Source organism: Scyliorhinus canicula, chromosome 10, assembly GCF_902713615.1.
Source record: "Scyliorhinus canicula chromosome 10, sScyCan1.1, whole genome shotgun sequence".
NCBI classification, from domain to species: domain Eukaryota; kingdom Metazoa; phylum Chordata; class Chondrichthyes; order Carcharhiniformes; family Scyliorhinidae; genus Scyliorhinus; species Scyliorhinus canicula.
Window position 1 is genome coordinate 53,324 of NC_052155.1, and position 14,389 is coordinate 67,712.

The window sequence follows — 14,389 nt, forward strand, 5'->3', positions numbered from 1 at the left end:
ACCTGCCATGGGAAATCTTATCAAACGCCTTACTAAAGTCCATGTATACGACATCTACAGCCCTTCCCTCATCAATTAACTTTGTCACTTCCTCAAAGAATTCTATTAGGTTTGTAAGACATGACCTTCGTTGCACAAAACCATGCTGCCTATCACTGATAAGTCTATTTTCTTCCAGATGTGAATAGATCCTATCCCTCAGTATCTTCTCCAACAGTTTGCCTACCACTGACGTCAAGCTCACAGGTCTATAATTCCCTGGATTATCCCTGCTACCCTTCATAAACAAACTAACCCTCACCCATGCTCAAGGATGCTGCAAAGATATCTGTTAAGGCCCCAGCTATTTCGTCCCTCACTTCCCTCAGTAACCTGGGATAGATCCCATCCGGTCCTGGGGACTTGTCCACCTTAATGTCTTTTAGAATACCCAAAACTTCCCCCTTCCGTATGACAACTTGACCAAGAGTATTTAAATATCCATCCCTAGCCTCAACATCCGTCTTGTCCCTCTCCTTTGTAAATACCGATGCAAAGTACTCATTAAGAATCTCACCCATTTCCTCTGAGTTCACGCATAAATTTCCTCTTTTGTCTTTAAGTGGGCCAATCCTTTCTCTAGTTACCCTCTTGCTTCTTACATATGAATAAAATGCTTTGGGATTTTCCTTAACCCTGTTAGCCAAAGATATTTCATGACCCCTTCTAGCCCTCTTTATTGCGCGTTTGAGATTCGTCCTACTTTCCCGATATTCCTCCAAAGCTTCATCAGTTTTGAGTTGCCTCGATCCTATGTATGCTTCCTTTTTCATCGTAGCTAGTCTCACAATTTCACCCGTCATCCATGGTTCCCTAATCTTGCCATTTCTATCTTTCATTTTCACAGGAACATGCCTGTCCTGCACTCTAATCAACCTTTCCTTAAAAGACTTCCACATTTCAAATGTGGATTTACCCTTAAACAGCTGCTTCCAATCCACATTCCCTAGCTCCTGCCGAATTTTGTTATACTCTGCCTTTCCCCAATTTAGCACTCTTCCTTTCGGACCCCTCCTGTCCTTGTCCATGAGTATTCTAAAACTTACGGAATTGTGATCACTATTCCCAAAGTAATCACCGACAGAAACATCAACCACCTGGCCGGGATCATTCCCCAATACCAGGTCCAGTATGGCTCCTTCCCGAGTTGGACTATTTACATACTGCTCTAAAAAAACTCTCCGGGATGCTCCTTATAAACTCTGCTCCATCTACGCCTCCAACACTACACGAATCCCATTCAATGTTAGGGAAGTTAAAATCTCCCATCACAACCACCCTATTGCTCCTACATTTTTCTATAATCTGTCTGCATATTTGTACCTCTACTTCATGCTCGCTTTTGGGAGGCCTGTAGTAAAGTCCCAACAATGTTACTGCACCCTTCCTATTTCTCAGCTCCACCCATATTGCCTCAGTGCTCGAATCCTCCATCGTGCCCTCCTTAATCACAGCTGTGATATCATCTCTGACGAGTAATGCAACTCCTCCACCCCTTCTACCTCCCTCTCTATCCCTCCTGAAGCATCTATACCCTGGGATATTCAGTTGCCAGTCCTGCCCTTCCCTCAACCAAGTCTCAGTAATACCAATAGCATTATATTCCCAGGTACTGATCCAAGCCCTAAGTTCATCTGCCTTACCTGCTACACTTCTCGCATTAAATCAAATGCACCTCAGACCACCTTTGCGTTCATCATCTCTTCCCTGTATACTCTTCCCCTTAGTCACATTGAGTTTATTGTCTCGTACCTTACTGGCTTTAGTTGCTGCTTCTTTACTGACCTCTAACATCCTAATCTGGTTCCCATCCCCCTGCCACATTAGTTTAAAATCTCCCCAACAGTGTTAGCAAAATCACCCCCTAGGACATTGGTTCCAGTCCTGCCCAGGTGTAGACCATCCGGTTTGTAATGGTCCCACCACCCCCAGAACCGGTTCCAATGTCCCAAAAATCTGAACCCCTCCCTCCTGCACCATCTCTCAAGCCACGTATTCATTCTGACTATTCTTGAATTTCTACTCTGACTGTCCCGTGGCACTGGTAGCAATCCTGAGATTACTACCTTTGAGGTCCTACTTTTTAACTTATCTCCTAACTCCCTAAATTCTGATTGTAGGCTCTCATCCCTTTTTTTAACCTATATCGTTGGTGCCTATATGCACCACGACAAGGGTCCTAATCGATTGTGTAGGACAGCTTCATAAAACAAAAAGTGGGAATCAATATCTTTTGACTATCATGGATGTGCCTACTAGGTTTCCAGAGGTCATTCCAGTACGTAATATTACAGCTAAAAGGATTGTGGAGGAGTTACTTGAATTCCTTACTAGATATGGACAACCCACAGAAATACAATCGGATCAAGGATTGAATTTTACTTCAAAGTTATTCAAAGAAGTTATGGATAGCTTAGGAATAAAACAATTTAAATCAACTGCGTACCATCCAGAATCGCAGGGAGCGTTAGAAAGGTGGCATCAGACATTAAAGACAATGTTGAGGGTGTAATGTCAAGATTATCCAGAGGATTGGGATAAAGGAATTCCATTCGTACTGTTTGCAATTAGGGATGCACCTAATGAGTCTACCAAATTTAGTCCTTTTGAACTAATTTTTGGTCATGAGGTAAGAGGGCTACTTAAATTGATTAAGGAAAAATTGGTGGGTGAGAAATCAGAAATTACACTATTGGATTACATGTCAAATATTAGGGAACTATTAAATAGAGCAGGTGAATGAAATGAATGAATGAATGACATGAAATGAATGAAAATTGCTTATTGTCACAAGTAGGCTTCAAATGAAGTTACTGTGAAAAGCCCATAGTCACCACATTCCGGCACCTAATCGGGAAGGTTGTTACGGGAATTGAACCGTCCTCCTGGCCTGCCTTGGTCTGCTTTCAAAGCCAGCGATTTAACCCTGTGCTAGACAACATTTGAAAGTTGCACAAAATGTGATGAAACGGGTAGCGGACAAAAAATCCAAAGTTCGTAGTTTTGTCAGTGGGGATAAAGTTTTAGTGTTGTTACGAGTGGTAGGTGAGCCTTTAAAAGCTCGGTTTTGTGGACCGTATCAGATTGAAAGGAAATTAAGTGAGGTGAATTATGTGGTAAAAACACCAGATAGAAGGAAGACTCACCGAGTGTGTCATGTGAATATGTTGAAAAGGTACTGTGAAAGGGAAGGAGAGAAAAGGAAGTTTAATGATTCAAACTCAAAGTGACGAACCAAATCCAGATGACTGTGAATTTGACATACCTCAAATTAAATTGGAAAATGAGGATGTTCTTAAAAATTGGGATGAATTGTTAAGTTACCTTCCAGAGGAAAAACGAACTGACCTGAAGGAGTTATTGATATCACATGGGCAAGTTTGTAGAGATAAATTGGGAAGTACTAAAATGGCTATACATGATGTAGATGTGGGAAATGCTGTTCCTATCAAACATCCAGATAGACTTAATCCTTTAAAATTGGCACAGGTTAACAGAGAGATTGAGAGTATGCTGAAAAATGGTATAATTGAAGTGGGTTGCAGACAATGGAGCTCACCCATAGTGATGGTACCTAAACCAGACGGTACCCAACGGTTGTGTGTGGGCTATCGAAAGATGAATGCAGTTACAAGAACGGACTCTTATCCTATCCCACGTTTTAAGGATTGCATTGAGAAGGTGGGACAATCTGCTTTTATTTCCAACTTCCAGACGTGGAAAGACCATTTAAAACATCGTATAGAGTTCTTCGATCGACTTCAGGATGCGGGTTTGGTGAGGAACCTAGCCAAAAGTGAATTTGGAGAAGCCCGAATCACTTTCCTTGGGGAGTTTTCGATACCCTCAAGACGAAGGGAAATAATGCGATTTCTTAGCATGAGTGGATTTGATCGAACCTTTGTGCAAAAGTTTTGTGGCATGATTACTCCACTGATGGACTTGCTAAAGAAACGTCAAAACTATGAAAATCGCTTATTGTCACAAGTAGGCTTCAAATTAAGTTACTGTGAAAAGCCCCTAGTCGCCACATTCTGGCTGCTGTTTGGGGAGGCTGGTACAGGAATTGAACCGTGCTGCTGGCTTGCCTTGGTCTGCTTTCAAAGCCAGCGATTTAGCCCTGTGCTAAACAGCTTCAGCTACAATTTCAATGGACAGCGGACTTTCAACAGGCATGTGACTGCCTGAAAGCTGTGATAATCGATTCTCCTATATTGGAGAATTGCAAGGGGCTCTGTGATCAGATTGAACTGAAGTATCTAACTTTAAAGAGAATTGCCGAGGCGTAGAGGAATGGATAGAACATTACAGCGCAGTACGGGCCCTTCGGCCCTCGATGTTGCGCCGACCCGTGAAACCATCTGAAGCCGATCTGACCATTTTCATCCATATATCTATCCAGTGACCACTTAAATGCCCTTAAAGTTGGCGAGTCTACTACTGTTGCAGGCAGGGCGTTCCACACCCCTACTACTCTGAGTAAAGAAACTGCCTCTGACATCTGTCCTATATCTCTCACCCCTCAATTTAAAGCTATGTCCCCTCGTGTTGGTCATCACCATCCGAGGAAAAAGACTCTCACTGTCCACCCTATCTAACCCTCTGACTATCTTATATGTCTCTATTAAGTCACCTCTCAGCCTTCTCCTCTCTAACGAAAACAACCTCAAGTCCCTGAGCCTTTCCTCGTAAGACCTTCCCTCCATACCAGGCAACATCCTAGTAAATCTCCTCTGAACCCTTTCCAAAGCTTCCACATCCTTCCTATAATGTGGTGACCAGAACTGCACGTGCATTCACTTTCTTGTTCAAAGAGACTGTCAATCGAGAAGGATTTCGGTTGGAGGAAGAAGAACGGGAATGATGGACTTTATTATTATGCCTGTTTGCGTGTGTTGTTTTTTTTTGTGAAACGAAAAAGTATATTTACTTTGTACATTTCTTAGTGGATGGTACAAAAGTGAAAAATGAAACCATCTTGAAGTTGATGGTTTATATTTTTTTCTTGGGAGGAGGCGTCATGTGAGAGTACCTTTAAGAAATGGATGTTTAAGCAATGTACCTTTAAGAAATGGAGCAGCTCATATTACTGAAGTGATGTCAGAGGGTGGGGGGAGCTGAGCTGAGCTCACTTCTGTTTATTGGTTTCAGGTTTGAGGAGAAAGCTGGGAATGTTTGCGTGTTTTGCAAAAAGCTGCAAGAAGAAAACACAGAACTAGTCTGTTGAGGTCTGAAAATCCAAAGACTATAATTACATTGAATGTAACCTCACGTCTGTTTGGAGTCTTGGTGACTCTTGGTGAAGTCTTTTGGAGGTTTGAAGGAACATTTTGAGGGATTGGTTAGTGTTTTATTATTTTCGGGGTTATCTTTGAGGTAAGGGGTGTTAAGTGATCCAATGTTTATTTCAAAGGTTAAATTGAATTCATGGAATAAACATTGTTTTGTGTTTAAAACCCCACGTGTCCATAATTGTAATACCACACCCGGTGACCAAGCTGTGTGCTTCAAAAGCAACAATCCGTTAAAGGGGAAGGTTGGTTGAACTCCATGATACATTTTGGGGTTCTGAAAATGTCTCTCCCATAACAGGCATTTTGAAAAACTTGAGGATAGTCAATTCCCCCGGGCCTGACGGGATATATCCAAGGTTCTATGGGAAGCAAGAGATGAAATTGCAGAGCTGTTGGCAATGATCTTTTGATCCTCACTGTCAACAGGGGAGGTACCAGGGGATTGGAGAATGGTGAGAAGTGGCCCCTGTTCAAAAAACGGAATAGGGATAACCCTGGGAATTACAGGCCAGTTAGTCTTACTTCAGTGGTAGGCAAAGTAATGAAAAGGCATCTGGAAAGACATTGCTTGATTGAGGATAGTGAGCAGAGATTTGTGAGGGGTAGGTCTTGCCTCACAAGTCTTATTGAATTCTTTAAGGAGGTGACCAAGCATGTGGATGAAGGTAAAGCAGTGGATGAAGGGCAGCACGGTAGCATGGTGGTTAGCATAAATGCTTCACAGCTCCAGGGTCCCAGGTTCGATTCCCGGCTGGGTCACTGTCTGTGCGGAGTCTGCACGTCCTCCCCGTGTGTGCGTGGGTTTCCTCCGGGTGCTCCGGTTTCCTCCCACAGTCCAAAGATGTGTGGGTTAGGTGGATTGGCTATGCTAAATTGCCCTTAGTGTCCTAAAGAATAACTCGAGAGTTACAAGTTTGGTAGGAAGGACCTAAAGAGAGAGCTAAGAAGAGCCAGGAGGGGACATGAGAAGTCTTTGGCAGGTAGGATCAAGGATAACCCTCAAGCTTTCTATAGATATGTCAGGAATAAAAGAATAACTAGAGTAAGAGTAGGGCCAGTCAAGGACAGTAGTGGGAAGTTGTGCATGGAGTCCGAGGAGATAGGAGAGGAGCTAAATGAATATTTTTCGTCAGTATTCACACAGGAAAAAGACAATGTTGTCGAGGAGAATACTGAGATACAGGCGACTAGACTTGAAGGGCTTGAGGTTCATCAGGAGGAGGTGTTAGCAATTCTCGAAAGTGTGAAAATAGATAAGTCCCCTGGGCTGGATGGGATTTATCCTAGGATTCTCTGGGAAGCTAGGGAGGAGATTGCTGAGCCTTTGGCTTTGATCTTTATGTCATCTTTGTCTACAGGAATAGTGCCAGAAGACTGGAGGATAGCAAATGTTGTCCCCTTGTTCAAGAAGGGGAGTAGAGACAACCCCGGTAACTATAGACCAGTGAGCCTTACTTCTGTTGTGGGCAAAGTCTTGGAAAGGTTTATAAGAGATAGGATGTATAATCATCTGGAAAGGAATAATTTGATTAGAGATAGTCAACACAGTTTTGTGAAGGATAGGTCGTGCCTCATAAAACTTATTGAGTTCTTTGAGAAGGTGACCAATCAGGTGGACGAGGGTAAAGCAGTTGATGTGGTGTATATGTATTTCAGTAAAGCGTTTGATACGGTTCCCCACGGTAGGCTATTGCAGAAAATACGGAGGCATGGGATTCAGGGTGATTTAGCAGTTTGGATCAGAAATTGGCTAGCTGGAAGAAGACAAAGGGTGGTGGTTGATGGGAAATGTTCAGCCTGAAGTCCAGTTACTAGTGGTGTACCACAAGGATCTATTTTGGGACCACTGCTGTTTGTCATTTTTTAAAATGACCTGGAGGAAGGCGTAGAAGGATGGATGAGTAAATTTGCAGATGACACTAAAATCGGTGGAGTTGTGGACAGTGTGGAAGGATGTTACAAGTTACAGAGGGACATAGATAAGCTGCAGAGCTGGGCTCAGAGGTGGCAAATGGAGTTTAATGCAGAAAAGTGTGAGGTGATTCATTTTGGAAGGAATAACAGGAAGACAGAGTACTGGGCTAATGGTAAGATTCTTGGTAGTGTGGATGAGCAGAGAGATCTCGGTGTCCATGTCCATAGATCCCTGAAAGTTGCCACCCAGGTTGAGAGGGTTGTTAAGAAGGCGTACGGTGTGTTAGCTTTTATTGGTAGAGGGATTGAGTTTCGGAGCCATGAGGTCATGTTGCAGTTGTACAAAACTCTGGTGCGGCCGCATTTGGAGTATTGCATGCAATTCTGGTCGCTGCATTATGGGAAGGATGTGGCAGCATTGGAAAGGGTGCAGAGGAGATTTACCAGGATGTTGCCTGGTATGGAGGGAAGATCTTAGGAGGGAAGGCTGAGGGACCTGAGGCTGTTTTCGTTAGAGAGAAGAAGGTTAAGAGGTGACTTAATTGAGGTATACAAGATGATCAGAGGATTAGATAGGGTGGACAGTGACAGCCTTTTTCCTTGGATGGTGATGTCTAGCACGAGGGGACATAGCTTTAAATTGAGAGGAGATGGATATAGGACAGATGTCAGAGGTAGGTTCTTTACTCAGAGAGTAGTAAGGGTGTGGAATGCCCTGACTGCAACAGTAGTGGACTCGCCAACACTAAGCGCATTCAAATGGTCATTGGATAAGCATATGGATGATAAGGGAATAGTGTAGATGGGCTTTAGAGTGGTTTCACAGGTCGGCGCAACTTCGAGGGCCAAAGGGCCTGTACTGCGCTGTAATGTTCTATGTTCTAAGTTATCCATTTTGTCCTTCATTGCTCTCGGGATGGAGTTTAAGACTAGGGAGGTAATGTTGCAATTGTATAAGGTGTTGGTGAGGCCACACCTGAAGTATTGTGTTCAGTTTTGGTGTCCTTACTTGAGAAAGGACGTACTGGCGCTGGAGGGTGTGCAGAGGAGATTCACTAGGTTGATCCCAGAGCTGAAGGGGTTGGATTATGAGGAGAGGTTGAGTAGACTGGGACTGTACTCGTTGGAATTCAGAAGGATGAGGGGGATCTTATAGAAACATTTAAAATTATGAAGGGAATAGATAGGATAGATGCGGGCAGGTTGTTTCCACTGGCGGGTGAAAGCAGAACTTGGGGGCATAGCCTCAAAATAAGGCAGTGTTCTTCAAAGTCGGGGGCGCGACTCGCAGGTGGGTGTCGGGAGGGTCGCAGGGCCGTCCTTCGCGGATCTCCCGATCACGCAAATCCCCGCGCAGCAGTCGGCTTTTAATAGCGCCGGCTGCAAGCGGCCTTTAAAATGGCCGTGAACATGTAAACAAAATTCGGCCGCAGTGCGCACGATCATCGATGCGCATGCGTAAAACTATGTGCATGTGCGCCGATGATCAGGCGCGCATGCACAGTGCTGCCGCTATTTTGTTAAACGGTTGCAGCTTTTTGTTTTACAAGTTCGGGAGGGTTTTATTCTTTTATTTTATTCATTTAATTTTTATTTTATTTATTTAAATTTTTTTTACATGTTCGTGGGGGGGGGGGGGGGGTTTGTTTGAAAATATTTTAGGAAAGGGGAAGTAGATTTCGGACTGCATTTAGGAAAACAATGCAGAACTTTGGACAGTTGGAGACTCCATACTTTCCGACACAGGAAGGGTTCACCTTCATCCAACAGATTCCATTGGAGGAGCGTGTACGAGGGCCAAAGGGACCCAAAACCATTTCCTCCACTTTTGTCAGCAGCAAAAAAGGTCAGAGAAAATGGTGGGTTGCGCAGGTGGGCCGGCGTGGGTCGCGAAGGTTGCCGGGTTGGGAAAAATGGGTCCCCGGAAAAAAAGTTTGAAGAACACTGAAATAAGGGGAAGTAGATTTAGGACTGAGTTTAGGAGGAACTTCTTCACCCAAAGGGTTGTGAATCTATGGAATTCCTTGCCCAGTGAAGCAGTTGAGGCTCCTTCATTAAATGTTTTTAAGATAACGATAAAGGGATTAAGGGTTATGGTGTTCGGGCCGGAAAGTGGAGCTGAGTCCACAAACGATCAGCCATGAGCTCTTTGAATGGCAGAGCAGGCTCGAGGGGCCAGATGGCCGACTCCTGCTCCTAGTTCTTATGTTCGAACACAAAACATGGCAGGTAAGGTTCCTGCAATGTTACTCATGTCCCTTCTTCCACCCCATCCCCTAGTAGCTGGTTCCAGGCACCCACCACTCTGCGTGAAAAGAGTACCTCGCACATCTCCCTTAAACTTTCCCCTTCTCACATTGAACCTGTGCCCCCTTGGAATTGACACTTCCACCCTTGGAAAAATCCTCTCACTATCCACCCTGTCAACGCCTCTCACAATTTTGTAGACCTCTATCAGGTCTCACCAGCCCCCATTTCCGGCGTAGCGCGCCCCCCTTCTCATAGCTGTCCAATGGGATTCCCCATTTTGTCGCCGTCGGGAAATCCACGGGTGTGGGTGTGTTGCCGGCGAAGGGGAAGATCCCGCCGACAGAGTATCCTGTAGCTGGTTCTCCAGCATCATACACAATATTTTATTTATTGATAGTTCCAGAGAAATCTTCACAATTCCTCTGCCTAAGCAGAGAATCGCCTTGTGCCAATGACTTCACACTTCATTTCACATCATACTATTGATAGCCTCAGTATTAATTATGTGCCAGCACAGGACCGAGACCATCCCTGAGCCTTTCAGGTCTTCCAAACTCATAGATCACCACTGGGTCCTGGAAATGCAGGATATCATAGATACATAGAAGATAGGAGCAGTTGGAGGCCTTTTTCATAAAGAACAACAAAGAACAAAGAAAATGACAGCACAGGAACAGGCCCTTCGGCCCTCCCAGCTTGCGCCAATCCAGATCCTTTATCTAAATCTGTCGCCTATTTTCCAAGGATCTACTTCCCTCTGTTCCCCGCCGTCCATATATATGGCTGATCATCCAACTCAATAGCCTAATCCTGCTTTCTCCTCATAGCCTCATTCTCCCCAAGTGCTATATCCAGCCGCCTCTTGAATATATTCAATGTTTTAGCATTGACTACTTCCTGTGGTAATGAATTCCACAGGCTCACCACTCTTTGTGTGAAGAAATGTTTCCTTATCTCTGTCCGAAATGGTTTACCCTGAATCCTCAGGCTGTCGTCCTTGATTCTGGACACACACCCATCATTGGTAACTTCTTCCCTGCATCTACCCTGTCTCATCCTGTTAGAATTTTAGAAGTCTCTATGAGATCCCCCCTCATTCTTCTGAACTCCAGCGAGAACAATCCCAACCTAGTCAATCTCTCCTCAAATGACAGTCCCGCCATACCTGGAATCAGTCTGGTAAACCTTCGCTGCACTTCATAGAACATAGAACATTAGAGCGCAGGCCCTTCGGCCCTCGATGTTCTGCCACTCTAAAGCCCATCTACACTTATCATCCATATATTTATCCAATGACCATTTAAATGCCCTTAATGTTGGCGAGTCCACTACTGTTGCAGGCAGGGCATTCCACGCCCTTACTACTCTGAGTAAAGAACCTACCTCTGACATTTGTCCTGTATCTATCTCCCCTCAATTTACCAGGCAACATCCTGGTAAATCTCCTCTGTACCCTTTGCAATGCTTCCACATCCTTCCTATAATGTGACGACCAGAACTGCACGCAATACTCCAAATGCGGCCGCACGAGAGATTTGTACAGCTGCAACATGGCCTCATGGCTCCGAAACTCAATCCCTCTACCAATAAAGGCTAACACACCGTACGCCTTCTTAACAACCCTCTCAACCTGGGTGGCAACTTTCAGGGATCTATGTAGATGGACACCGAGATCTCTCTGCTCATCCACACGACCAAGAATCTTACTATTAGCCCAGTACTCTGTCTTCCTGTTATTCCTTCCAAAATGAATCACCTCACACTTTTCTGCATCCTCGAGAGAGCAAGAACATACTTTCTCAGAGGAGACCAAAACAGCAGATAATACTCCAGGTGTGGCCTCACCAAGGTCCTGTATAATTGCAGCTACACATCCCTGCTCTGTACTCGAAACCTCTCGCAATGAAGGCCAACATACCATTAGCCTTCTTTACCGCCTGCTGCCCCTGCATGCTTACCATCAGTGACTGGTGCACAAGGACACCCAGGTCCCGCTGCACACTCTCCTCTCCCAATTTACAACCATTCAGGTAGTAATCTGCCTTCCTGTTTTTGCTTCCAAAATAAATAACCTCACACTTATCCAAATTATACTGCATCTGCCATTGGTTTGCCCACTCGCCCAACCTGTCCAGATCTTGCTGTAGGATCCCTGCATCCTTATCACAATTCACCCTCCCACCTAACTTGGTATCATCTGCAAACTTTGAGATGTTACATTTTGTTCCCTCATCCAAATCATTAATATATATTGTGAATAGCTGGGGTCCCAGCACCGACCCCTGTGGTACCACACTAGTCACTGCCTGCCAATTTGAAAAGGACCCATTAATCCTGAACCTTTGTTTCCTCTCTGCCAACCAGTTTTCTATCCACTTCAATACTTTTCACCCAATGCTTTAATTTTGCACAATAATCTCTTCTGCAGGACTTTGTCAAACACCTTCTGAAAGTCTAAATATACCACATCGACTGGCTCCCCCTTGTCAATTGTACTGGTTACATCTTCAAAGAATTCCAAGAGATTTGTCAAGCATAATTTTCCCTTCATAAATCCATACTGACTCTGACTGATCCTGCCACTGCTTTCTAAATGTTCTGCTATAAAGTCCATGATAATGGATTCAAGCATTCTCCCCACTCCCAATGTTAGGCTTACATCCCTGCTTTCTCTCTACCTCCCTTTTTGAATATCAGAGTGACGTGAGCTACCCTCCAATCTGCAGGGACAGTTCCAGAGTCTATAGAATCCTGGAAGATGACCACCAATGCATCCACTATTTCCAGAGCCACCTCCTTAAGCACTCTGGGATGCAGGTTCTCAGACCCTGGGGATTTATCCACCTTCAATCCCATCAATTTTCCCAGCACCATTTCTCTCCTAGTGTTGATCTCCCTCAGTGCTTCCCTCTAACTACACCTTTCATTCTCCAATATTTCTGGGATCTGATTTGTGTCCTCATTTATGAAGACAGAACCAAAGTCTGTATTCAATTGCTCAGCCATTTCTTTGTTCCTTATTATGCATTCCCCTGTTTCTGTCAGTAGGGGGCCTACATTTCACTTTACCAATCTCTTTCTCTTCACATATCTGTCGAAACTCTTAGTGTCAGTCTTTATGTTCCCTGCAAGCTTCCTTTCGTACTGTACTTTCCCCTTCTAAATCAATCCCTTGGTCCTTCTTTGCTGAATTCTAAACAGCTCCCAATCCTCAGACCTATTATTTTTCTTGGCCAGTCTGTATGCATCTTCCTTGGATCGGATACTATTTCTAATTTCCTTTGTGAGCCATGGATTGGCCCTCTTACCCCCTTTGCTTTTGTGCCAGACAGGAATGAACAGTTGCTGTAGTTCCCCCAAGCGTTCCCTGAATATTTGCCATTGTCTATCCACTGTCATCCCTTTAAGTAACTCTCCCCAATCTATCAAGGCCAACTCACGCCTCATATCCTCATAGTTCCCTTTATTAAGATTCAGCACCCTAGTCTCCAAATCAACTACTTCACTCTCCACCTTGATAAATAATTCTATCATGTTATGGTCGCTCATCCCCAAGGGGTCTCGTACAGCCAGACTGGTAATGATTCCCTTCTCATTACACAGTACCCAGTCTAAGATGGCCTGCTCTCTAGTTGGTTCCTCCATATATTGGTCAAGAAAACCATCCCGTATACACTCCAGGAATTCCTCCTCTACGGCATTGTGGCTAATTTGATTTGCCCAATCTATGTGAAGATTAAAATCACCCATGATCACCGAAATTCCCTTATTACATGCATCTCTAATTTCCTGTTTAATGCCATTCCCAACCTCACCAGTGCAGTTTGGGGGTCTGTATATGATACCCACTAATGTTTTTCATCCCTTGGTATTTCTCAACTCTACCCATACAGACTCCACATTGTCAGAGCTAATATCCTTTCTCACTATTGTGTTAATTTCCTCTTTAACCAGCAGTGCCACACCACCACCTCTTTTATGCCTGTCCTGCCTAAATACTGAGAACCCTGGGACATTCAGTTCCCATCTCTGGTTACCGTATATTCCTTACATTCTCTTCCCAAGTTGCCTGTGAGCTTAAGGAATTACCCCATTAATTACTCCCTGTGGGCAGCGTGTTAGCACAGTGGTTATCACTGTTGCTTCACAGCGCCAGGGTTCCAGGCTCAATTCCCGGCTTGGGTCACTGTCTGTGCGGAGTCTGTACGTTCTCCCCGTGCCTGCGTGGGCTTCCTCCGGGTGCTCCGGTTTCCTCCCACAAGTTTCAAAAGACCTGCTGTTAGGTGAATTGGACATTCTGAATTCTCCCTCAGTGTACCTGAACAGGCGGCGGAATGTGGCGACTAGGGGATTTTCACAGTAACTTCATTGCAGTGTTAATGTAATGTGACAATAAAGATTATTATTATTATTATTATTATTAATGAATGTTTTTTGCTGAACAGTTTAATGACATAATTGTCATCAGGTCTTTCCCAGCCCAGCACTCAGTCTGATTAATAACTTATTTCGAGAATTGGAACCTTGCAAGGAGCTCTAATCTTTGCATAAAGGCCCTTGTTTGAGTGGAATTTGATTATTTACAAATTTAAGTCCTTACCTCCGGAATGACTTGTACATGGGAGAGGCAGCTCCCCCTGCAGGAATTGACGGCCACATTTGTCAGCTGGCACTGCCCTTTAGATATATTCCGAATTTCAGTGAAAAGTTGACATGTCGCAGAGAGATCTGGAAAAATCAAACCATTGTTATTTTTTCAAATTCTTCACAGGTTGTGGGCTGAACCAGTATTTATTGCCCGTCCCTAATTGCCCTTCAGAAGGTGGTGATGAGCGACCTTCTTGAAGCACTGCACTCGCTGAGGTGTAGGTACACCCACTGTGCTGTTAGGG

General features: G+C 44.4%; 1 protein-coding gene across 1 annotated transcript in view; it reads right to left on the reverse strand.

Annotated features, from left to right (window-relative positions):
* The window catches only part of scospondin (subcommissural organ spondin), a 443,172-nt gene that overhangs the window by 19,895 nt on the left and 408,888 nt on the right, over positions 1–14,389 (reverse strand). The window contains exon 50 of the mRNA XM_038810430.1: positions 14,098–14,225. Within this exon, the coding sequence (XP_038666358.1) occupies positions 14,098–14,225 (128 nt within the window). The remainder of the gene's footprint in view (positions 1–14,097; positions 14,226–14,389) is intronic.